At 44.4% G+C, this 25,313-nt stretch overlaps 1 protein-coding gene across 1 annotated transcript; it reads right to left on the minus strand.

Moving 5' to 3' along the window:
• Nucleotides 1–13,251: 13,251 nt before the first annotated feature.
• Nucleotides 13,252–18,106, minus strand: tpbg (trophoblast glycoprotein). The gene has a single exon (XM_072499801.1). The coding sequence runs from the start codon at nucleotides 17,580–17,582 to the stop codon at nucleotides 16,428–16,430; it is 1,155 nt and encodes a 384-aa protein (XP_072355902.1). The 5' UTR covers nucleotides 17,583–18,106; the 3' UTR covers nucleotides 13,252–16,427.
• Nucleotides 18,107–25,313: the final 7,207 nt, after the last annotated feature.

A 25,313-nucleotide genomic window follows, 5' to 3' on the forward strand; every position in this document is an offset into this window, starting at 1 on the left:
CTGCGTTCCGCAAGAATCAGGACAGGACTCAGTCAGTAGATCCCGGGAAAAACCTCCCCTGGGATTGCCAACGGCTGTTACTCCTCTTGAGATCGAGCCAGATCTCGCAAGACACCGCGATCTGTGGGCGGGGTCCAGTCTCGCACGGTTAAGTGAGTTTAAAAATCCAATTAGCTTTATCGGTGCCGGGTCGAACAGACATCCAGCACCTATCGGCCTCGCTGAGGAGACAAATGGGGGCCAGGCATACTGGCAGTTTGGGGGGGGGTTCTAACCTAATCGGAGGTCCCCGTGTGCTCAGCCTCTGACCAGGCTGGCACCCTGGCACCGCCCAGGCATCTTGGCAGTGCCACGTGAGCACCCTGGCAGTGCTACCCAAGTGCCACCCTGGCATTGCCAGGCTTGAAGATGCGCTGACAGGGTGCCAGGCTTCCAGTGCCAGAGTGCTAAGCTGGTATTTTACCCCAGCCGGGGATCTGGCCCGGGGATGCTTTGCCGGTATGTGGTCGAGTGCGCGAGGGGCTCGAGGACCCCCCCAACAGGTGAGTTGCAGCATTGGGGGGAGGGGGGGGTCACGCCGGGGTGGAGGTCGGGGGAGGTCGGGAGATTGGGGTGCCATTTAAAAATGGGAGGGCGGGTTCGAAAAAGCAACAGAGTGCTGTTAGATAGGTAATCCGCCCAGAACAGACTCTGATTTTTTGGGGTTACATCGCGCCCGAAGAGTGGGTGAATACTGGTGCGGATCTCACTCAATAAAGCTAGCGGGAAAAACTGCCAAACTGACCCGAAATGACACTTGCGAAATCATTTGGCTTAATAACACCCTACAATTCAAGAAAGATGTAAATGCATTAGAAGGAATACAGGTTGTCAAGATGACAAGATGCAGAAGGAAAAAAATATTCCCTCTGGTGAATGGGTCAATAACTAGAGGATACAAAATTGCTGGAAAAAGACCTAGAGGAGAGATGAGGGGCAATTGTCAGGATCAGGATTGTTGTACTTGAAAAGACATTGGAGGTGATTTCACAAATAAGTTTACAAAGGTGCTGGACAAGCACTTGAGGAAGAGGAATTTACGGGGCTACGGACAAAACGTGGGTACGTGGAACTTAGCACAGCTGCTCTTTCAAGCAGCCAACACAAATATGACAGGCTAAATAACTTCCTTCTGTGTCATCATTTCTATTATTCTACAAAAGGCACTGAAAAAGACAAGTTAATTGTTTCTTCCCTTATATTGAAGTCCCTGAATGGAAAGGGAATGCACTCCCTGGATGTTTAAATTGTTTGTTAGTGACAGCAAGTTCTCCATTCCAACGTCAGTTTTTCAGTAAATTGTCATCACACTGTTGTCGTGAGGACAGTCCAGCATTCCAATTTTATTGAGAGGAGAAAGTCAAATGTCAGGATGAATGGATTAAGCACACTCGATGGCTCCTGGAACCACTTTAAGGGTCATTCTCACAGATGGGTAGAATGAGACATGTTGGTGAACTGAGGTGGTCATTAAGTAAACTAGTGTGACTCTGAGAGGAAGGTTTCAGGGGCTGGATAGCTCAGGAGGCCTGATGCAGGTTTCTCTGAAGTTGGGAGCCCTACAGTACTTTGTCACACAGAAAGGAATGGAAATGGAATATCTGTGGGAGGAGGTTCTGCAAAAGGGTTGTGAAGATGTGTAAGGCAACTTAGTTCATCTAAATGCAAACAAAATAAAACAAACTACTGTTTGCAGTAACTTTTAGAGCAGTGGCAGGTGTAAGCAGAAGGAGGTGTTTCATTGTGATTGGGGGAGATACTTGTGCGGCAACTGAAGAGAATAATTGGCAATAGTAATGAAAAGAAAAGGAGACTTGCATTTACAAAGTGCCTTTCACCACCACTGAACACCCCAAAGTGTTTTACCATCAATGGAATACTTTTTACTTACAGCTGTTCACGCCAGCGGGATCTTGCAGCCCCGCCGACGGTGCATCCTCGATGCGGGTTTCTTGGCGGTGTGGGCTGGATTCAATGGGAAATCCCATTTAAAGCGACGTGACCAGAAGATCCCGCCGCTGGGCAACAGCAGACCACCTCCTACCGCCGAGAAACACACTGCGGGGAGTCCAGAGAATCTCGCCCATAATCACTTTAGTTAAATAGGGAACACAGCAACCAAAATGCTTACAGAAAGTTTTCCTCAACAGCAATGTGATAATGAACAGATAATCTGTTTTTGTGACGTTGATTAAAGGATAAATGTTGGCCAGGATATCGGGCATAACTCCCGAGCCCTTTTTCAAAATAATGCCATTAGAGCTTTTACATTCACCTGAGGGAGCTAATGGGGTTTAACATCTCATCCGAAAGATGACACTTCTGACAGTGCAGCACTCCCACAGTACCGCACCGAAGTATGAACTATCGTTTTGTGCTCAAGTCCTGCAATGCAACTTGAGCCCACAACATTCTGGCTCAGAAGCAAGAGTGGAACCACCGATGACACCCATGTTGGGCGAACATGGCAGTCTTGCTAAGATGACACTGCCACCACCAGCTCCTGGGAGTAATCAGGCTGGCAGTGATCTGGGTTGCCAGCTCTCTCCTTGCTTAGTTGTCGCGCCATCTGCCTTAAGTGAAACAGGACCCCCTTCCTGAGCCAGATAGCTTCAATAAAAACTTTGAATGCAGTATGGGCGGCACGGTAGCACAGTGTTTAGCACTGTTGCTTCACAGCGCCAGGGACCCGGGTTCGTTTCCTGCTTTGGGTCGTTGTCTGTGCAGAGTCTGCATGTTCTCCCCGAGTCTGCTTGTGTTTCCTTCGGGTACTCCGATTTCCTCCCACAGGCCCCGAAAGACGTGCTGTTAGGTGAATTGGACATTCTGAATTCTCCCTCTGTGTACCCGAAAAGGCGACAGAGTGTGGCGACTAAGGGATTTTCACAGTAACTTCAATGCAGTGTTAATGTTAGCCTTCATGTGACACTAATAAAGATTATTATTAAAAAGGTGGGATGCACAGTGACATTGTACCTGCTGCTCCACAAGCTTTTTAAACACCAATGAAAATGACACCTTTGCCTTTAAGAAGTGCAAGTTGGCTTTAAGAAGCAGCAAGCATGTTCAACCCTCTCAAATGCTAGCTGTTTACAAGCGGCACAATGTTTGCGAGCAGCTTCCCATTTATGCTCAATGAAGACCCCAAATTGATTGGGCCTCCTACTGATGCCACCACACTGGTTGCGTGGAAACCCTAGCCACCACCACCACCACTCAATCTGTTCTTAGAAAAAAAATCAATTCCAAAATTCCTTTCTGGTTGTGTGTTTTCATCTGTTTGCACAGGATTTTTTTTATTTCAAAATATGTTAGAAATTAAATTTAAAATCAATGCCATCTGTTACTGACTCTTAAAAACCCTCATGCCATTCCCCTGGCAACTCATTTGGTAAATGCACTGCCCAGCATAATACAGTAGATTCATATTGACCACTTGGATGGGATTCCAGCCATGTCCGAAGGAAAGGAGGGGGAAATGTTGAGAGAAAGTGCTGAAAAGTACAAGAACATGACTTTGCAGCCTGTAATAGAAATATTTGTTTCTGGGAAGAACTGGAGATCATCGCCTGAGAAGATGCACATGAAGTATGCTTTATGTCAATTTTAATGCAAGAAATTCGAGGCTGTCAAACCACATTAAATAAATTCCCAGCTCCCTGATTACTGAATTTATTACTTCAATTTCACCGGCATGCTGAGGATCACCCCCAGGACCAAATGCGCATCCTGAGTCCAAGTGGGTGAATGGCAGGACTGGAGAGAGGATTTTACCAGTTGTGGCCAGTTAAGAGGCGGAATATTTCTTTTATCTGCTGGTTCAGTGGAGGTGGTCACTGCTGAGGATGCAGGGGGAAGGAGAGGGAGCATCCATGTTTAGGCGTCCTTAAAGGACAGAGAGGAATTTTTGCAATGTGCCTGCACCAGGCAAGCAGGCCTTGAGGATGGTTGGGGTGAACATTCCAGTGGCAGCAATTCTCACCGGAGGGCCCCTCCGTGTGCCATTTTGCATTGTTAAAGGAAGATCTCCCCATCCCCCCTAGGAAACCACTAGGAAGCTACCTCAATGTACCTGGCAGTCTCCAAATGTATCCGGGGGACCATGCTGCAAAAGGTCACTGGAGGCATTAAATAGCCATTATACCTAAAAAATTAACTCACTGACCACCTGCCTCTGGTGTAGGCAGTTGAGCTACTGCCATCCCTGCCTTTCGCATGCCAGGGAAACAGAAGATGCTGTGTTTCCTTCCCAATGCACTTCTCCATCATTTTACCAGCCCTCCAGCCTCCCAGCCTGTCTGCAGAGAGAGCTGGTGAAATCCTGGCCTGTATAGAAATTCAAGTCTACAATAGTTCACAAATGTGGACTATTAGGGAAGGAAACATGCTGTCCTTACCTGGTCCAGTTCGAATGTGAGTCCTGACTGAAACCAATGTGCTTAACTTTTAACTGCCTGCTACAGTTCCCTAAAAAAAAACATTCTGTTCAGAGAAACCAGAGTTGGACAATAAATTCCAGTCCTGCCAGTAAGGCCCACACCTCGAGAATGAATTAAAACAATCTGCGGGTCCGACAACAGTCCCCCGCAGTTGAAAAATGAAAATCGCTTATTGTCACAAGTAGGCTTCAAATGAAGTTACTGTGAAAAGCCCCTCGTCGCCACATTCCGGCGGCTGTTCGGGGAGGCTGGAACGGGAACATACGGAAACATTGTGAGTCACAGTTTACTGAAAAAGGACTTCACTGCAAAAGATTGGGACAAGAAGAAATAAGCAGGAGAGATTTGCATCTGTAATTTCCTTCCATTACAAGCCCTGATATTAACTAGACCTTTGGAGGAAAGGTGGTCAGGAGGATTACTGGAGAACTGACGAAAAGCAAAGCCATTTAACAGATGGAGAAAGTGAAAATCTTTGAGTCAACACCGCTCTGAAAAATTGTTTACAAGGTGCCAGAAGCTTGCAAACATATTTTAGGAATGGTATGCCCTCTCGGAAATCTAAAAACAGTGGAGGTAGAGGAGAATATGCTGAATCCCAGCTCAGCAAACTAACAGAGGAACATTCGTTTTAAAGTTGTCAACTGTCTGTTGTCTGTAGGTCAACAGAAAATCAATAGTCTGACTTTAAAGGATTCATTTTTCCACTTCTGTTTCTTGTGATTTGGAAGGATCAATTACTGATGTTAGCATTGCCAATGATTTTTTTTTATCTGCAGCAGTAAAAAAAAATCAGCATCTAAGCCTGACACACCCCACCTCTCAACCCACCCTAAGCCCCACTTGATTCTTTTCTTGGCCACGTCGAGTTTTGTAATTATTTTAAAAAGTCACCATGCTGGTAGGCATATTAGATTTTACTTTACTATGGCACCTAGTTTCACTGTGGTGTGGTTCTGTATGTCACAGCTGGAGAAAACTGTTATAGGTATTCTAGGATCCTTACACAGATCTATATTAGAAAGAACGAAAATTACAGTGGAGAGAACTGCACCTCACCACAGGCAGAGCAGAATAATGTATGTTGATTGAAGTCGCAGAATCACATCTAATTGCTCTTCTGGTTTGGCAAATAATAAGTCTGACAGCTTATCCCTAGGAAATAGTACACCTGTTCCACTTGATAAAAGTCGAGACTGCTTAATTCACGCAAAAAGCAGATAACAGTAAATAACACTGGCAAATAATTGGAAGGATGTGGAGTTGAGAGAAAATTGTACATAGCAGCAGAGATTTGTACTTCATTGTGGGCACATCATAGCACAAAAGTGCATCAATATCCTGGAAATTATAGCGGCTGTTGTTATCATACAAGCTTAATGCAGTTGTATCAAATTCCCCTCTGCTTTTTAATGGAGGTATTATCCAATTTGTTTTATATGGGCTGCATTCTCCATCAAAATAATGAAGAGAGGAATTTGCTGCAAGCATTAGGGGTAATTTTGATTTGGTGTTACAGTACTATAAAATTGACAATATCGATGAGGTAGCCCCTTATACCTCTCTCAGTTTCTGAGTGTTTGTTGGATAACATCACTTACAGTAATTTCCAGACTTATACGTATAGTTGAATGCAACAGCTAACTGACAATGACAGCCGTAACCAAATCAAGTTAAAATTGCAGGCCTGCATTTAATGAGTTCCTTAAACACAATACAATGTTTGGTTAGTAATGGAAAGATAATTTAATTCATGATATTTTCTGACTTGATTGTAATAGAGTTAAACACAGTCTCACCAGGGTGCTACGAGTATGTACAGCAACTTGCAGAGCTGTTTAATTCCCTGCTTCCCCTTCCTCCAATTCTCTTCTTAAGGGAAATATTTGAAGGTACCACAAATGTTCAACAATGGAAACGGTAGGAGTGCATACTTGCGTTCGAGAATATCATAATGTCACGGGAATATCTATCAGCAAACGCTAAATTTATTGTCATATTCAGTCCACTAATAAAAATGACGAGGAGAAATTTATGACAGCTTCCAACCTGAAGCTTTGGAAAATAAATAAAAATTGCAAGTAGATGAAAATTGTAAAGCCATGTCGATCTGAGGTTTATACTGGAATCTGCTTCGCTTTCTGCAGAAATTAAAATAGGAATTAAAAGGCCATTTGGCCTCTGAAAGAGAAAAGTAGCCAGGTTTGACACTTTCATCAACTGTTTTTATCTTTGATTTCCAACATTTGTTTTTTATTTTCTGTTAATGCTTTGCACGGTATTTAGAATTCACCTTCAAGATAGATGTCGTCTAATGACGATGGCATCATTAAAATGAAATGTGCTTTAAACATAGAAATCTACAGATTTTCATGGTGTAATTAACAAAACAAATGAAACATATGCAACGTGGATGAGGGATGAGGAATTGGCAAATGGCATGAAAAGTCATTAATAGACGATCTATTACCTAGACTGAGTGGTGGCCAAACAGTAAGTTCTAGTTCATCATTGCTGAATTAACGTGGTTTGAAGAATGGGTTAGAGAGCTTTTGGAACCCTCTAAGAAGTAAATGTGTTTTTCTCAAAATCACTTTACTCTATATTTTTCTACGAAATCAAAGAAAATAAACAATATGACAGGAAATTAATTTGACTATGTTACACATATTCAGAGTTTAATAACACTAATGGGTGGCATGGTAGCACAGAGGTTAGCACTGTTGCTTCACAGCGCCAGGGTCCTAGGTTTGATTCCCGGCTTGGGTCACTGTCTGTGTGGAGTCTGCACATCGCCCCGTGTCTGCGTGGGTTTCCTCCGGGCGCTCCGGTTTCCTCCCACAAGTCCCGAAAGACGTGCTGTTAGGTAATTTGGACATTCTGAACTCTCACCCCGTGTACCCGAACAGGCGCCGGAATATGGCGACTAGGGTCTTTTCACAGTAACTTCATTGCAGTGTTAATGTAAGCCTTCTCGTGACAATAAACATTATTCTTATTATTAATGAACAAAGGAAGTGCAGTTGTTCAACGTATTTCAAGGTTACATTTTTAGTAATAAGCCTCACTGTTGCAGAGTGGTCTCCGGAGGGTTGACGCTAATTATAAACATGTGGGGTCAAGTTTCCCTTTGTTTACACTCCAAATATAAGCATAATCCAGGCAGAATCAGCTGAGACCGCACAAATGATCAGGGAATTTAAATTTGGATGCGTTAGAACATAGAACATACAGTGCAGAAGGAGGTCATTCGGCCCATCGAGTCTGCAACGACCCACTAAAGCTCTCACTTCCACCCTATCCTTGTAACCCAATAACCCCTCCTAACCCCCTTAGTCACTAAGAGCAATTTATCATGACCAATCCACCTAACCTGCACGTCTTTGGACTGTGGGAGGAAACCGGAGCACCCAGAGGAAACCACGCAGACACGGGAAGAACGTGCAGACTCCGCACAGACAGTGACCCAGCGGGGAATCGAACCTGGGACCCTGGCGCTGTGAAGCCACAGTGCTATCCACTTGTGCTACCGTGCTGCCCAACTGGTTACTCCCCAAATCACTTACACTTGTATTTTGCAAGACCTTTTAGATTCAATTCACCTAAAATGTGCCCCACCACAAAACTGGTGAAGATCCCAACTCAGAATTGTGGGATTTTGCTGATTCTGAAAGGCTTTTCAAATTGTGTTTATTTTCTTCGGTACATGGAAACTAGTCGGCACATAGTTAGGGCTTTTGCATCAAAAATAAATGTAATTTACTGAGAAACTGCCTAGTGTATGCCAATAAAACTAATAAGTGGCTCAGTGTGCTTCTTTAAGCAATTTTCATTGATTTTAAATCAGGTTGCTCATGGAACTGGACACTGTGACTAAAAATGCTTCTTTATAGAGAGCATTAGTTTCTCCTGATAAAATTATCTTAGCTGTATTAATGAAACTGCACCAGGTTATCCCTCTCAAATACATCAAGGAATACAGTTAAATGTAAAGGGAATGAAGAAACATTCCCACACTGCTCAATTTCAATGGTGTTTGGAAAATTTCATGTTTGTGATTAGCCAAATGATTTTTAGTGGGAAATTGAAGACCAGCCTAACCAGTGCAATTTCAAGCGCATTTTCTGACCACAATTTTTGCTCAAAGCTGAAACTCAACCCTGCATTTCTTTGTTCATTATTCCCTCGTTTTAAATAGAAGCCAGATTTTACAAATACTGAACATCTTTAATGTAATTTGAACTACAAAAAAGTGTTTTTTATTTAAATGTCCAGTTTGCAAACACATTTTACTGTACACATCCACCTCCCATATATGACTCATTTTGTCAGTTTCTTCCCTTCTTTATCCTTTTGGATGGCTATTGTCATGGCTCTCTGGAAATGGGAATGGCCGTCTGGTGCTTTGTCAGCTTTCCTTCCTAAATGTGTGCAGCTATGTGATAATGCTATTTGGTTATGTTTACGGAGACCATAACATCAACGTTTAAAAGCTTAGTCCAATTCTAACCTATGGTTGTGCATTAACTTTTAAGTGGAGATCAATGAAAAACAATCTAAAATAAGAAACCAGATTATTTTTCTGTTCCTATTCTTGTAACCAATATTAATGATCCCATCTTTGCCGCTGATGGAATTAGGTAACTGCATAAATCATGATTATGGTCTGCTTTGACAGACTAGTATCATACCATACTCACTAAAGACTCAAGCTCTTGTGGGCTACACAAGCAGGAGTGCGTAAATTCCGACTGGTCGCAATGTAGCCAGAACATTTCCAGCAATGCGCCAAGCTCCCCAAATCTATCCTTGGCTCCCTCCTTTTACACATTGTTCTTTTGTGATATTATCTGTGGCCATGTTAAAAAATGTATGTTAGCAAGACCCACCCAATTCCACAAGCATCTCGGTATTGTAATACTGCTTATCAAGCACGTTATGTATGAATCAATTGCTTGTCTCAAGTCCTCTGTTGCTGATGCTATTCTCTCTCCCAGATACTCACTATCTGAACCAAATCGTGTGAAACTGCAGTTTTGTTTGAGCTGAGTATTTTGAAAATCCCCGTATCCTTGTTTTCAAATCCCTCCATGGCCTCAATCCGCGCCTCCACCCCCCGCTGCTCATGTCTCCTCCAGCAACCCCTCAGCACCTCATCATCAACATTGATATTTTTGCCACAAGAACTTGCATTTATATAGCATCTTTCACGTAATAAAACATCCCAAGGTACGTCATAGGAGCATTATGAGGCAAAGTTTGACAGCAAGCCACATCAGAAGACATTAGGGCAGATGGATTAGTCAGAGATAGGTTTTAAGGAGCCTTTTCAGCTGAAGGCAATGGTACAATCAATAAAACCAGAGCTGCTAAAGAGGTCAAAATGAGAGGTGGTCTTACTGATGTTCCGGATATATAGTCAAAAGAGCATCTTACGGTCACGTGTGGCCCCAAGTGTGTGAACTGTCTGGTTTAATTCCAGATAGTTTTCAGGTGGAGTCAGTGTTTGGAAATGGAGGAATTGAGATTGTAATAGGGTTGAAGACAATGGCTTTAGTCTTCCCAATATTTTAATTACAGCAATAATAATAATCTTTATTAGTGTCACAAGTAGGCTTACATTAAGACTGCAAGAAGTTACTGTGAAAAGCCCGCAGCCGCCATACTCCGGCGCCTGCTCGGGTACACAGAGGGAGAATTCAGAATGTCCAATTCACCTAACAAGCACGTCTTTTCGGGACTTGTGGGAGGAAACGGGAGCGCTGGGAAGAAGCCCACGCTGACTCCGCACAGACAGTGACCCAAGCTGGGAATCGAACTTTCTGCTCATCCAGCCCGCAATGTCATACACGTAAACAGGCAATTTAGAGACAGTAGACAAGTCAAAGGAGATGGTGATGAGGTAGTGACATCAGCAGACATGTAGAAAGTAATGCTGTTGTTTGGGGATGATGCTGGCAAGGCACAGCATGTAGATGAGAAAAGTTAGACCAATGATAAACACTTAGGGATACTAGTGGTAACAGTGCAGGAACAGAATGTCATTCCAGGAAATTCCCTGGCTATATAGTTAAGAATGCAACCAAGCCAGTGCAGTCCCACCCAGCTAGATGGTGGTGGATAGACATTGGAGGAGGTTGGTATGGTCAATGTGTAAAAGGCTGCAAAGAGATTGAAAAATACAAGAACATAAGAACTAGGAGCAGGAGTAGGCCATCTGGCCTCTCGAGCCTGCTCCACCAATCAATGAGATCATGGCTGATCTTTTGTGGACTCAGCTCCACTTTCTGGCCAGAACACCATAACCCTTAATCCCTTTATTCTTCAAAAAACTATCTATCTTTAGCTTAAAAACATTTAATGAAGGAGCCTCAACTGCTTCACTGGGCAAGGAATTCCATAGATTCACAACCCTTTGGGTGAAGAAGTTCCTCCTAAACTCAGTCCTAAATCTACTTCCCCTTATTTTGAGGCTATGCCCCCTAGTTCTGCTTTCACCTGCCAGTGGAAACAACCTGCCCGCATCTATCCTATCTATTCCCTTCATAATCTTATATGTTTCTATAAGATCCCCCCTCATCCTTCTAAATTCCAACGAGTACAGTCCCAGTCTACTCAACCTCTCCTCGTAATCCAACCCCTTCAGCTCTGGGATTAACCTAGTGAATCTCCTCTGCACACCCTCCAGTGCCAGTACGTCCTTTCTCAAGTAAGGAGACCAAAACTGAACACAATACTCCAGGTGTGGCCTCACTAACACCTTATACAATTGCAGCAGAACCTCCCTAGTCTTAAACTCCATCCCTCTAGCAATGAAGGACAAAATTCCATTTGCCTTCTTAATCAACTGTTGCACCTGAAAATCAACTTTTTGCGACTCATGCACTAGCGCACCCGGGTCTCTCTGCACAGCAGCATGTTTTAATATTTTATCATTTAAATAATAATCCTTTTGCTGTTATTCCTACCAAAATGGATAACCTCACATTTGTCAACATTGTATTCCATCTGCCAGACCCTAGCCCATTCACTTAGCCTATCCAAATCCCTCTGCAGACTTCCAGTATCCTCTGCACTTTTTGCTTTACCACTTATCTTAGTGTCGTCTGCAAACTTGGGCACATTGCCCTTGGTCCCCAACTCCAAATCATCTATGTAAATTGTGGACGCACATTATCCCCGTGTCTGCGTGGGTTTCACCCCCACAATCCAAAGATGTGCAGGTTAGGTGAATTGGCCACATTAAATTGCCCCTTAATTGGAAAAAAAATAATTGGGCACTCTAAATTTATTAAAGAAAAGAAAAAGCCAAGGACAGGTTTGCCATGATCAGTCACGCAGCAGTCACTTTGGGAGTTCGAAAAGAGTTGTTTTGATATAATGGCAAGGGCAAAAACTGGACTGCAAAAATTCAAACATGGGGAAGATGGACACAGATTGGGAAGCAATATATTCAAAGAAGTTTGAAGGTGAGGCTGTAGTTTGCAAGGACAGAGGGGTTAAATGTTGTGTTTTTGAGGATAGGAGTAAGGAAGGTAGAATGAAAGAGAAGGGGACAACATCGGAAGAGAGAGAACCATTAACAATATCAGTTAACTTGGAAGCTAGGAAAAGATAGTTAGGTTGTCAGCAGTTTCGTGAGAATCGGGTTGTTGAAGCGAGTGTTGAGTCTTATGGACAAGCTAAGCTAGAGAGAGTATGAGGGGAGAAAGGAAAGAAACTAGAGAACAGAGGCCACTACAGCCCTTAGCCAACCCCACTGCCAATGAAACCATTGTCCAGACCTCTGTTATCTTCAGAATCAAATTTTACCATGCACTGTACATCAGCCTCCCGAGCTCCAACATATACAAACCCCAGCCAATCCAAAACACCACTGGTTACACCCTGTCCTCAATTAAGTCCTGTTCACCCATCAACCCTGTCACCAGGCTGGCACTGGCTTGTGTCCCCAATACACAATGCAAAATCTTTGTCTTCTCTTACAAATCCTTCTACCATAGCCTCATCCCATCAAGCTGTCTGCATCATCCTGACTTATCTTAGCTCATGTTCTACAAGTCTTACTTCCTGCACATTCTCTACCACTCTGGTTCTCCCTCCCCCACTCCACAACTGGAGTAGACCCTCCAGCTACTGGTTTGAACACTTTCCCTAAATCTCATTGTTTTGCTGTTTTTTCTTGTATCTTTAAAACCTTCAAAATCTCTCTTTTTGTTTCTGGTGTTGGTCATCTATTCTGCTTAGGAGCCATCTCAAGTACCTTGAGATATTTTGTGTTAAAGATGCTATATAAGTGGGTATTGTTGTTGAGTTACCAATGTGCTTTCAGTCTTGGCTTTGTCATCATTGTAGTCAACCTAGTTCTGATTTTAATAACTTTGCCACCAGAAGGGTACATCTGCCTGTGACAGATGCAGTGAACCCTGCAGACCTTGCTGAGTACAGTTGAGGACTGCTGCTGTAACTCAACATAACTTGAGAGTGACAGAGAAGTCAAATGAAATCAGATCATCCATTGCTGTTTGAATGGTGAATGACTTTTTCTTTAATGAATCAAAACAAATCCTATCTGTTCTTCACTGTTGTCGTTTTCTTTTGTTTATGGAAATGAATAGCTTGCAATGAATGTCTTCACTATGAGGAAGATGCCGTTAACAGTCACAGAACATGGAGGTATCAATAACTATATCCAGCACCATGTCTGCCACATACACATTATGAAAGTAATCAATGTTAGTAATCAAGGCCACATTCAATTAAGACCAAAAAGTAGCTACAATATTATTTATTTTCTTAATAAAAGTTAACAAAGCCACTGTTAAGCAGAAAACATACAGCTTGAATATGCTTACATTCTTCAGGGCTCTAAGAATACTACTTCCTCATTTTTTTCCAACTTCCATTAAACTGCTTCTTTTGCATGCAATGATTCTTTAACTGACAGTTATCCTTTGATGATTTAATCTAATAAATAGGTGCACTGCCCTCCATTCCCCCCAGCTTCCCACTCATGGCCTTGTTTATGCCTCCAGTACTCATAAGAGCGATGGCATTAGTTGAGTATGTGACACGGCAAAAAAGCTGTATTCAGCACATTTCATGCCATCACTTCACTGGTGCAAACCTATATATAGATCGGAACAAAATGCACTCCAGATGGCATTAACCTAGATTTCTATCTGTGCTTTTTTTTTGTTCAGTCAATAAAATATCACACCTGTGCATCATTCCTTGGAGAAAATGATCAGAGTGCAATTGAGAGAAATTTTAGAAAATGACAATTGGAGCAATTGTTAGCACCTGACACCAAGAAAAATAACATTGAAAAACAGAAATTCCATAAGAACACTAGATTAGGAAGGGACTGTGCTACTATCCTCTTTATATCGTTACAAGTGACCAGACAAAAAGTCTCATTTTTTTTGTGAAGTACAAGAAACAAGCTGCCACTTTGCACTTTAAAATATCTATAGATACTTAATCCATGCCTGAGTTTGGTTTTGTAACTTAATTTTATTTAAATGTATATTTTTCAAAGAAAATATTCGGATAAAATTGGTTGCTTGAGAACTGTGGAAATTTATGTTTCCCACTTTGCCCTAGAAATTCAAATGGTCAACTTTGGTGGAGAACGTAGGCTTCAGGTAGATTTTGGAACTACTAAAAAGAGGAATGTCTGTGAACATGAAAGAGACGAGCTGATTTCTAAAAGTCATGGTTTTTGGTTCCATTTTGTTACAAAAAGAAGCAACTGGTCAGGACTTAAGGAGGTTTCCACCGCCTTATTGACCAAGATCCTGTGCGTGAACTCTTGCCATATTTTGTTAGACTTGTCCGATTTCTTCTCCCACCAAGAAAACAAAGGCAAGGCTTAGGTTTTAGTAACTGTCCGCAATCCAGTTTCTCTGGAACATCAGGCTGTACAAATTCTACAGCCGGGAGTGTTATTGCGGTCACAGTATTTAACAAACTTCCTGCTGTTTGAGACTGAAGGAAGACTGGTAGTTAGCATTCATCAATGCTCCGAAGCAAACGGGCATGTTCCTAGATGCCAATAGGTACAAGCCTGTTACCAAGTCGTTCTGCCAAATTGTTGATAAAATATTCAAATGGTTTAAATCCACATGTGATAATAAATTTGGAGATTATAAACATTAACTCTCCACATATTTCGCTTCTCTATTTTGCTCTATCAAGATAATGCCATTAAACCTTCCACCGGACCTTGTGTAAAGTTGATCTTCCAATCATACCTAAATTAGCGAGAGAAGAATTTTCAAACTATTCCACAGCACAAGCACCAAGGGAAGATGTTCTCAAGTGTGAATGCCTCACATCTGACATGCATCTGAATTGTGAGTGAAAAGAACTGGAGAGAGTGAAGTGTTCCTACTGTCACCTATTCTGTTCAGATGGAAATCACTGCACATGAAAGGCAGACAAATGTTAGGACTCTGTGATGCTGCAAGGCTCATTCATGCTGAGAAGCTGAACAAATGAGTTGGACTTTCTCTGGCACGCAATTTTCTAGCATAACCCCAGTGCAACAACCCCTCACGAAAAGTCCCAGGACACTCATGCACTATTATCAAGTGGTGCTCAGCATTCAAAGGATATTACACTTTACTACAGGATTGGGGAATCTAACCGACTAGTTTGCTAAAGAATGCCGGGTTGCCAGTGCAATGATTGATATTTACAGTTCCACATTGCACGATTGCTTCCGCAGTGTTGTCTGTGTGTGCATGGAGCTCGCTGCAATGACATCTCTTCAATTCAAACTCCCAAATTTGACGGACCCATATCTTTAATATAGCCTTAATAATTATTTCAGTCCAGAAGTTAAGTTCATACCGGCCACGAGTTTTGAAATATTCCAAAGCGGCGGACTTTAAAAAAAAAGAAATGTGATGTTGCTGTCTCCACCCCGCAAATGTGCACCCGGCAAAGAATCAGTTGTCAAGGCGGCACTTCACAGTGCTCAGATGCTGTGCCACTCGGAGGGAAGCCTGCGGCAACATCAATAAGAGGCAATCTCCGTACAGTCTTCCCTCCTTTCAAAATAACAAAAATGAGGAGGGGGTGGAGAGGACCCTTGATCTTTGTGGATCCAGATGTTTCCAAAGCCCAGGGTTTCAGAGGCAGACAGGCTGCCGACCAGCTTTCATCCCCAAACTCCTCAGAACCCAATGTGACCCGTCAGACCAACAAGCGAGCAGAGAAAACAAACATAAACTGCTGTGTCCAGGTGTTACTTGACCTTGCTAAGTTCGGGGAAGGTACATCGACTTATTTACCCCCCCCCCCCCCCTCCGGTTATAAGCGCCTTTCCCATTCAGTGGCTGGAATCTGATTGAGGTTATTGGAAGTGAGAAGAATGCATTGAACCAGTGGGTTGCTTTGTGATACTGCACCGCCTGGGGACCGATTACAAAACTTCCAGTTGGTGAAAAAGCCCCATGTTTCGCTACAGCGTTTGTTGCATTGCTTGGATCGTTATTTTGTTTCATTTCAGCTTATGGAATGGCAAAACGGTTACTGTAGCAATTAATCCCCTCTCCCCGCCATAATACACTGAAGGGCTTAAATCCCCAGTGAGTTTTAAGAAGTGTTCCTATTATTACAGCAAGGTTTGGGGAAAGAGAGAAAGGGCTTCAATCCTTTCCAAATGCGCTCTCTATTTTGGCACCACCACCCAGCGGGTCACGAACCGGGAGAGAGAGAGATCACACACACACAAACACCACTGCACATAGAGCACTTCTCACTGAGAATCAAACCTTTTTTTTGTCACTGTTGGGTTTCCACTTTCGGGGGAGTGGGAAAGGCAGCGTTAAGCCGGTCGGTCCGAGTGGATGGGTCACCATGCATAGCTATTACAAAGAATGAATAGTAAATTAAATCCAAAACAGACCGTCTTTAAGTCTCAAACAAGTCAATTTTCTCTTACGCATCCGAATTCGAGCTAAGGTTTGTCAATCTGGGGTCCGAGTTAATCTCGTATCTGTAATGATAGCCTTCCATATGGTCTCGACAGGCATCCCTGACATTATAAAGCCACTTTTTTATGCCTTTTCTGTTCAGGTACAGGACAAACATGAAAATCACCCCGATCAGGGCCAGGACGATCCCGAGGAAGACGTAAGAAGTTTGCAGCACGCTCTCCATGTCTCCCCGCACGGTGCACTTCAGGTCGGAGTGTTTGAGCTGGAGGATGGGCTTATTCCTCAGGCTCTCGGGCGAGGCGCACAAGAGACTCTCTCTGTCCACCACTTTCTGGGTGCTTTGCAGCCACGTTAGCAACTCCTCGATGCCGCAGTCGCAGTCGAAAGGGTTGTCCCGGAGTTTGATGCTGATGTTGGGCTGAGAGGCCAGCTCACTCAGGGTGCTGTTGCCCAGCCGCTTGAGCGCGTTGGAGCTGAGGTCCAGAGTCCGCAGGGTGAGGTTGCGGAAAGTCTCCCTGAGCTCCACGATGGAGTTGTTCCTGAGCTCCAGGTGCTGCAGGCTGGGCAGGCGGGAGAAGGTGCGGGCCGGCAGGTAGAATAGGTCGTTCTCGGCCAGCTGCAGCTGGCGCAGGTTGCTCAGGCTGCCGCTCTGCAGGGACTCGGAGAGCTGCTCCACCACCGAGCCGTTCAGCAGAGCCCGGCTCAGGTTGAGCTCCTGCAGGCTGAGAGGGGCAGCGCCGAAAGCTGCCGCCTGCAGCCTGGAGATGCGGTTGTTGCTGAGGTCCAGTTGCTGCAGCTTGGGCAGAGAGGCGAAGACCAGCGAGTCCACCGCCCGGATCCTGTTGCCGCTCAGGCTGAGGGTGAGCAGCTGCTGGAGGGACTGGCCGAAAGCGCCGCTCTCCAGCCTGGAGATGTTGTTGCCGGTGATGAAGAGAGTCCTCACGCTGGCCGGGATGCCGCTCGGGATGCTGCTCAGCTCCCGGTTCACACACTTCACTGTCTTAGCCGGCTCCGAGCACTCGCAGGAGCTGGGGCAGGAGCTCAGAGCCCGGCCCGAGGCCAGGAGCAGTGCTAGCGAGATTGCACCCAACACAGCCCGGCGCCCCAGCCCGGGGCAGCGGCACAAAGTTAGCGGCAGCCCGCAGCAGCCACACATGTTCAGCCAACCTCCTCTCTCCACAGGGAGAGGGCTGGGGGAAGCAACAGCAAACAAACAGGAGCGACTGGCAGTCCGGATCCTCCCTTCAGTTCACTCTCACTCAATCCATCAATCCCCCCCTCTCTCTCTGTAAATCAACTTGGCGCCTCCACTTTCTCTGGGCTCTGTGAGAATCACCGCCCTGCTGCAAGTTTTACTCTCCTGCTTGTTGTTTGCAGCTCTTCCGGGTGATGAGGATGGAGGGGCTCGCCTTACACTTTTCCTCTCTCTCAGATTGTTTCAGATCTCGCAGAGGAATATATCACAACACAGGAAACTAAAATCCAATCGGCGTCCCAGAACAGCCCGCCCACAGCCCCTTCTCCCAGTCCCTCCTCTAACTTTCCACACACACCCACTTTCAAAGTGTTTCTCCCGCAGGCGCTGGGAGCGAGAGAGGAAGTGAGTGTCTGGCCTGTGCACCCCCCCCTCCCAGCTCCCGAACACACCCAGGGTGTGGGCAGGACTACTGGAAGCAGGCAGGGGCTGCTGCTGACTGACACCACCTCCTCTTCCCATGGGCTTTGGGGCCGGAAGCAGAGGGCACATTTCTCTTGCGTTGATCAGGAGGGAGGGGAGAAAAAAAAAGGTTTAATCAGTTCGCCAAATGCTTCATTTAATACAAGTGAACGGGGGGGGGGGGGGGGTCACCATCCACTGGACTCGCCGGGCACCCCCTCCTCCTCCTCCCGCCTTTTAAACAGCCGAAAAGAAAACCTTTATTAAACAGCACAAAAAAGGAAAGAAAACTGACTTTAAAAAAACAGCCTAAAGTCGGGAAATACCCGCCCTCGAAATCAATTGGTCCAATGAGTTGGGTTAACACATAGTAACGAGGAGCTGATAAATAATCCTCCTGATATCTCACTACCCTCTGCTTTATGAACATAACATTGTTACAAATAATATGCATTCGTGTGTTATATTTTCTTCAGGCATTAGGCTAACCGGAATGGGTGTGGGTTTCGTCAATATAAGCGATTATAAAGACACTTCTCCATGACAGAAACCACTGGACATTTCCAAGCCACTGAACCAATGGTTTGAGCGGCTCCGGCTGTTTGGCGGGATCTTTCCGACCCCATCACCAAGTCAAACATCCACCTTTCTCCGCGTGGGGTTTGTTCAGAGGTCTGTCTGCACGCACCCTCCCCACGTCTCTCTGGTTCTGCCCCAGTCCTTCAAGTTGTCCCTTCAAGACTCGTTTGGTTTTCGTTTTCCGAACCCCTCATTGGATCAGGGCCATTGGCCACAAATACCTCAAAGTGTGAGGGGGCAATCTTCTCGCGGTCCTGTCAACATTTACTGATGTGTTCTCGTGTGGAACTGGGAGAAATTGTGGACTATCGCTTGCAGAGTGTATGTAACAGCTGAAGGGACGATCGGGGCTGTGACTGGACCACGCACTGTTACCCGGCTGGAGTGGAGAATTATTCGGAAAGGCGCCGATTAAGTGTACGTTTGGATGGGAGCGATTGGAAAGAATAATTTCGCGCGGTTAAAACACCGACCTGACTACATTTGAAAAAAAAAAGGCTCTGCTTTTGATGCTGAATGGGCAGGGGAACTTCGGCAACAACTTTCGAACGTGCGTTTGGCCATTAACAGTTGGATTTTCCAGACTCCCGCTAAAGTGGCAGGGGGCAGCCAGAGCTGGCGGGAGTCCGGCCATTTGCACACAGCTCACTGCGCTGACAGCTGAGCCAGGTGTGGTTCCCAGACAGGGTCTGGTTAAAATATTGGGACTGCTGCTATTGTGACAAATCCCTCTGAACAAGAGCTCGCCAGCTGGTGCTGGAGGGAGGGAAGCAAATTCCTGCAATATTTTAGACACCGCTCCAGTTTAATTTTCGCATTGCCCAAAGCTCTAAGCAAATTATATTTTGAAAAGAGGAGGAGAAAAAAAAAATCCGCCGCCCGCAGGAAGATTTCTGCTGCTCTGGGAATGTGTAACATGCTTGTTAGCAAAAACGGAAACCCTTGGGAGGCTGACAGCACGGATTGCGAATTGGCTAAAGGACAGAGAGCAGGGTTGATGGTGAATGTGCAGGGGGGTCGGGGTCAGCATAAGGATCACTTTTGTCATATTAATTGTCCGAATTGAATTTATGAAGGGCACAATTACAAAGTTTGCAGATAACATACAGCTCAGAAATGTTAACAAGGAGGACGATAGGAATAGACGGAGATCGCTTATTGTCACAAGTAGGCTTCAAATGAAGTTACTGTGAAAAGCCCCTAGTCGCCACATTCTGGCGCCTTTCGGGGAGGATGGAAAGGGAATTGAACCCGCGCTGCTGGCCTGCTTTAGTCTGCTTTAAAAGCCAGCGATTTAGCCCTGTGCTAAACCAGCCCCAATGGACCCACACATGGCAGATGAAATTTTACACAGGAAGATGTGAAATGATACATTTTGATCGCTCCGTGAATAAGGACAGGCAATATAAGCTGAATGGTACAATTTGAAAAATAGTGCAGAAGCACAGAGACTTGGGAAGGGTGCTTGCACGCATACCCGTGAAGGTGAGAAGACAAGTTCAGAAGGATTGGGCTTTATAAATAGAGGTGACACTCATAATAAATGGAGTACAAATGCAAGGGGAATATGCTCAACCTTCAATCAATGCCGGCCTTGGATGACGTTTTCTCAGTGTCTGCGTGGGTTTCCTCCGGGTGCTCCGATTTCCTCCAACAGTCCAAAGATGTGCAGGTTTGGTGGGGTTGCAGGGGGAGTGGGCATAAGAAAGATGCTCTTTCAGAGGGTGGGTGCAGACTCGATGGGCCGAATGGCCCCCTTCTGCACAGTAGGGATTCTATGGAAATATAAGAATCTTTTTTGTCAAAAGTAGGCTTACATTAACACTGGAATGATGTTACTGTGGAAAGCCCCTAGGCGCTACATTCCGGTGCCTGTTCGGGTACACTGGGGGAGAATTCAGAATGTCCAATTCACCTGACAGGCATGACTTTCGGGACTTGTGGGAGGAAACCGGAGCACCAGGAGGAAACCCACGCAGACACAGGGAGAGCGTGCAGACTCCACACAGACAGTGACCCAAACTGGGAATCAAACCTGGGACCCTGGTGCTGTAAAGTAACTGTGTTACTGTGCCACCCCATATACATAAAATGTATCGCACTTTAGAACTCCATACAAATCAAATCCCACTGACTCTCTTCCCATAGCGCTGAATCTTCTTCTGCTTCAGAGTTTCACTTGATTTTCGCCTAACGTGTGCAATGCTTTTTACGTCAATCACTGCCCATGGCAAAACATTCCATGTTTCAGCACTAACATCTGAAAATCCATAAACACTACATCTACCCTCTTTATCTATCCAACCACCCACTTCTTCAAATAACTTCATTAAATTTGTCAAACACAACTTGTTTTCAACAAATCTGTTCTGACTGTCCTCGATCCAAGTCTTTTCCATCTATGAATCCATGCGTTCTAAATACTAACTCAGTCAATCTTGATTTAGGGGGAAGCAGGGTGGCGCAGTGGGTTAGCATGGCGCCGAGGTCCCAGATTCAATCCCAGCTCTGGGTCACTGCCCGTGTGGAGTTTGCATATCCTCCCCGTGTCAGCATGGGTTTCGCCCCCACAACCCAAAGATGTGCAGGGTAGGTGGATTGGCGATGCTAAATTGCCCCTTAATTGGAAAAAATGAATTGAGTACTCTAAAAAAAAAATTTTTTTAAATCTTGACTTATGATTCTAAGAGTTCACCCTGTTCCTTCTTTCACAAGAACACTTTCCATCAGGATTCTGCATTACAAAATCCAATCCAGGTTTCCCAAATGACTCTTGCAAATCAAGTTTCCGTTCTCCTTTTAACAACAAATCCAGTATCCAGGTTTTATGCCTCTCCTTCAGGATATCTTTGTTATGACTTGCTGTACAATTGTTTATAATTGCTGTAACTCCCGACTCCAAGGTTCTATTAAAATGGCATCAAACGTTTGATTCACCTCTAAAGTCTGCTTTAATTCTGGTCACTGCAACCATCTCTTTAACTCAGAACACTTTGTTCACTTTTCCCTTGAATTCTCCTGAAATATACCTTGGTCTCTGTTCTCTTAACTTTAGTCTTCCGAACACATTCTCCCTGTCATAACTCCTTGGTTATCTGTACTGCATCTGGTTCTTTGGGAAGTTTTCCTCTTTGCAGCTCCCTTGTTCTGTTCAGGTTCCCCTGGCTGTGTTGAGAGATGTTCAATCCCCAGTGTCCTTATTCAATTGCCAACAAATTCAGCTGAAAACTAAACCTAAAAGCCTTCCGACCTTAAAAGGGCCTCCAGTTGCTAAGCAAAGGTTGCTACTTCTGCCGACATTTATTTACTCTTCATGCAGTAACCCTCTCTAAGCACAATAGAAGCACAGTTTGAATTCAACACATCCCAATACATACAAACACCTTTGTCCAGCATGAATCTAACTATAGGTTTTACCTTTTCTTCCACTGAAGCATTAAATTAAACCCATATAAAACTATACTTTATTTCTAATGTTTACCAATACATATAAAATCCCATATAAACAACTTTGTTTTCCTAACAATCCAAAGTTCTGTCTACCTGTCTTCTTATTTCCACCATAATTTATAATAAAACAATGCAACATGAATTGTTTGAGAGAAGAAGGTTGAGAGGAGATTTGATAGAGATGTTTGAGTCAGAAATGCTGAGTGAATAATCCATCCTGGAATTTTTCTCAGGTCCCCAGCATCACAATAGCCAGTCTTCAGCCAATTTGATTCCCTCAAGGGACAGTTGAGTGCACTGAATACATCAAAGGCTATGAGTCCTGACAACATTCCAGCTATAGTGCTGAAGATTTGTGCTCAGGAACTAACTGTTTTTCTAGCCAAGCTGTTCCATCTCAGCTACAAAACAGGCAGCTACCTGACAATTTGAAACATTGCCCAGGTACGCCTTGTCCCCTAAAAAGGAAGATAAATCCAGTCTACTCTCAATCATCTACAAAGTGATGGAAGGTGTCATCAACAGTGTTATCAAGCAGCATTTACTTGTCAATAACTTGTTCAACAATGCTTAATTTGCGTTCAGAACCATTCAACACTAGATGTCATTACAGCATTGGTCCAAACAAATGGGGAGGCAGTGGTGTCGTGGTATTGTCGCTGGATTACTAATCCAGAGAACCAGAGTCATACTCCGGGGACCCAAGTTCAAATCCTGCCACGGCAGATAGTGAAATTTGAATTCCATAAAAATCTGGAATTAAAAGCCTAAAGATGACCATTGTCAATTGTCGTAAAATGCTATCTGGTTCACTAATGCCCTTTAGGGAAGGCAATCCGATGTCCTCACCTGGTCTGGCCTACATGTGACTCCAGATCCACAGCAATGTGGTTGACTCTTAAATGCCCTCAGGGATGGGCAATAAATGCTGTCCCAGCCAGCGATGCTTACAACCCATGAACACATTTTTAAAAAAGTTGTATTTTAGAGGTGAGAGTGGTTGCGTTTAATATAAATGCAGCATTTGAGAGTGTGGCATTAAGGAGGACTAATAATAATGAAGACGAAGGGAATCAGAGGGAAACTCCATTAGCTGGAGTCATATCTAGCATAAAAGAAAGATGACTATTGTTATTGGAGGACAATTTTCTCAGTCCTAGGACATCATTACAGGATTCCCCTCGCTTCCCGCTGTTGGGCAAACATCTCTCTGATTTAAAGTGCTGACAAGAGAGATACTGGCCACGGGGAGAAAGAGAGTCAAGTCTGATTCAGCATTATAGAGAAGCCCGGAGTGTGGGGCTGTGTTTTTTCAATTTACATTCTTCCTGTGTTTGTGTCTGTATGAAACCGACCTGGGGGGAGCGGGGGGCAGAGCATTTGTTTTTTAAAGAAATAAGTTAAGGTGGATAGCTCAACCGTCTTCAGCTGCTTGATCAATAACTTCATCATAAGAACAAAAGTGGAGATGTTTGATGATTCTACAATGATCAGTACAATTCACACCTCCTCAGAAAATGAAGCAGTCCCTACGTGCATGAAGCAAGATCAGGACAACATTCTGACTTGGGCTGATAAAGTGGCAACATTTGTGCGACACAAGTGCTAGACAGTGACCATCTCCAACATGTGAGAATCTAATTACCTCCCTTTGACGTTAAATAGGTTTATCATTAATTAATTTGCCACCATTAACATCCTGGAGATCACCATTGATGAGAAACTTAATTGGACCAGCCATTTAAATACTGCGGCTACAAGAGGAGGTGCGAATTCTGAAGCAAGTTACTGATCTTCTATCTCCTTCAAAGCCTGTCCACAATCTACAAGGCACAAGTCAGGATAGAATACATTCCACTTGTCTGGATGAATGTAGCTCCAACAATGTTCAGGAAACATAGAATCAAAGATTCCCTACAGTGCAGAAGGAGGCCATTCGGCCCATTGAGTCAGCACAGACCCTACGAAAGAGCACTCTTGGCTGAATCCCCTGCCCTTGTGACCTCACCTAACCTGCACATCTTTGGGCTGTGGGAAGAAACCGGAGCTCCCGGAGGAAACCCACGCAGACACAGGGAGAAAGTCAAATCGCCACACTGCCAGTTACCTGAAGTCAGGATCGAACCCGGGTCCCTGTCGCTGTGAGACAGCAGTACTTTAAAAGTACCTTCTAAACCGGTGCCCTGTACGACTAGAAGGATAAGAACAGTAGACACATGAGAGCACCTACAAGTTTCCCTACAAGTCACACAACACTGTATCACCATTCCAAAGGCTGACATCATTGAAGACCCTTGACTGATGCTCCATTCCCCCATTTTTGTTGTTAAATTTAGAGTACTCAATTCTTTTTCAACCAATTAAGGGGCAATGTAGAGTAGCCAATTCACCTACCCTGCACATCTTTGGGTTGTGGGGGTGAGACCCACGCAGACACGGGAAGAATGCGCAAACTCCACACGGACTGTGACCCGGGGCTGGGATCGAACCTGGGTCCTCGGTGCCGTGAGGCATCAGTGCTAACCACTGCGCTATCATGCCGCTCATCATTCCCCCATCTTAAACAGTCACATCCCCGATCACTGATATGCCGCAACAACTGCACTGCACTCACTATGGCTCCTTTAAAAGTACCTTCTAAACCAGTGCCCTGTACGACTAGAAGGATAAGAACAGTAGACACATGAGAGCACCTACAAGTTTCCCTACAAGTCACACACCATCCTGACTTTGAACTATATTGGCCTTCATTCCTGATCATTGGGTCAAAACTCTTTTTTTAACAGCATTTTGGGAGTACCGACACCAGATGGATTGCAACGCTTAAATTTGGCAGCTGAACGCCATCTTCTCAAGGGCAATTGGGGATGGGCAATAAGTCTTTACTTGTCGATGATGCCAACATCTCATGAATGTGTAAAAAAAAATTCTAAATTGTGTTTCTGTGTGGAGATAACAAAACAACAGCCTTGAATTAATAGGTGATTCAGATATGTGAAAAGTTTAGTTAGTTCAGTTTATAATTGATAACTGGCAGTTTTGGCAAAGATTTATGGATGTTACACAACCTATCCTTCAGAGTCACTGTAAGAAGGTTGCTGGCCTTGTCTCCTTCAGAATGTCAGCATGTTGAATCTCCAACTGTTGTCGCACTAGTTTGGCTTTCTTATGATGTTTGTCCTCCCTTGGTAGCACTAACCT

This window comes from Scyliorhinus torazame, chromosome 4 (genome assembly GCF_047496885.1).
Source record: "Scyliorhinus torazame isolate Kashiwa2021f chromosome 4, sScyTor2.1, whole genome shotgun sequence".
Classification (NCBI taxonomy): domain Eukaryota; kingdom Metazoa; phylum Chordata; class Chondrichthyes; order Carcharhiniformes; family Scyliorhinidae; genus Scyliorhinus; species Scyliorhinus torazame.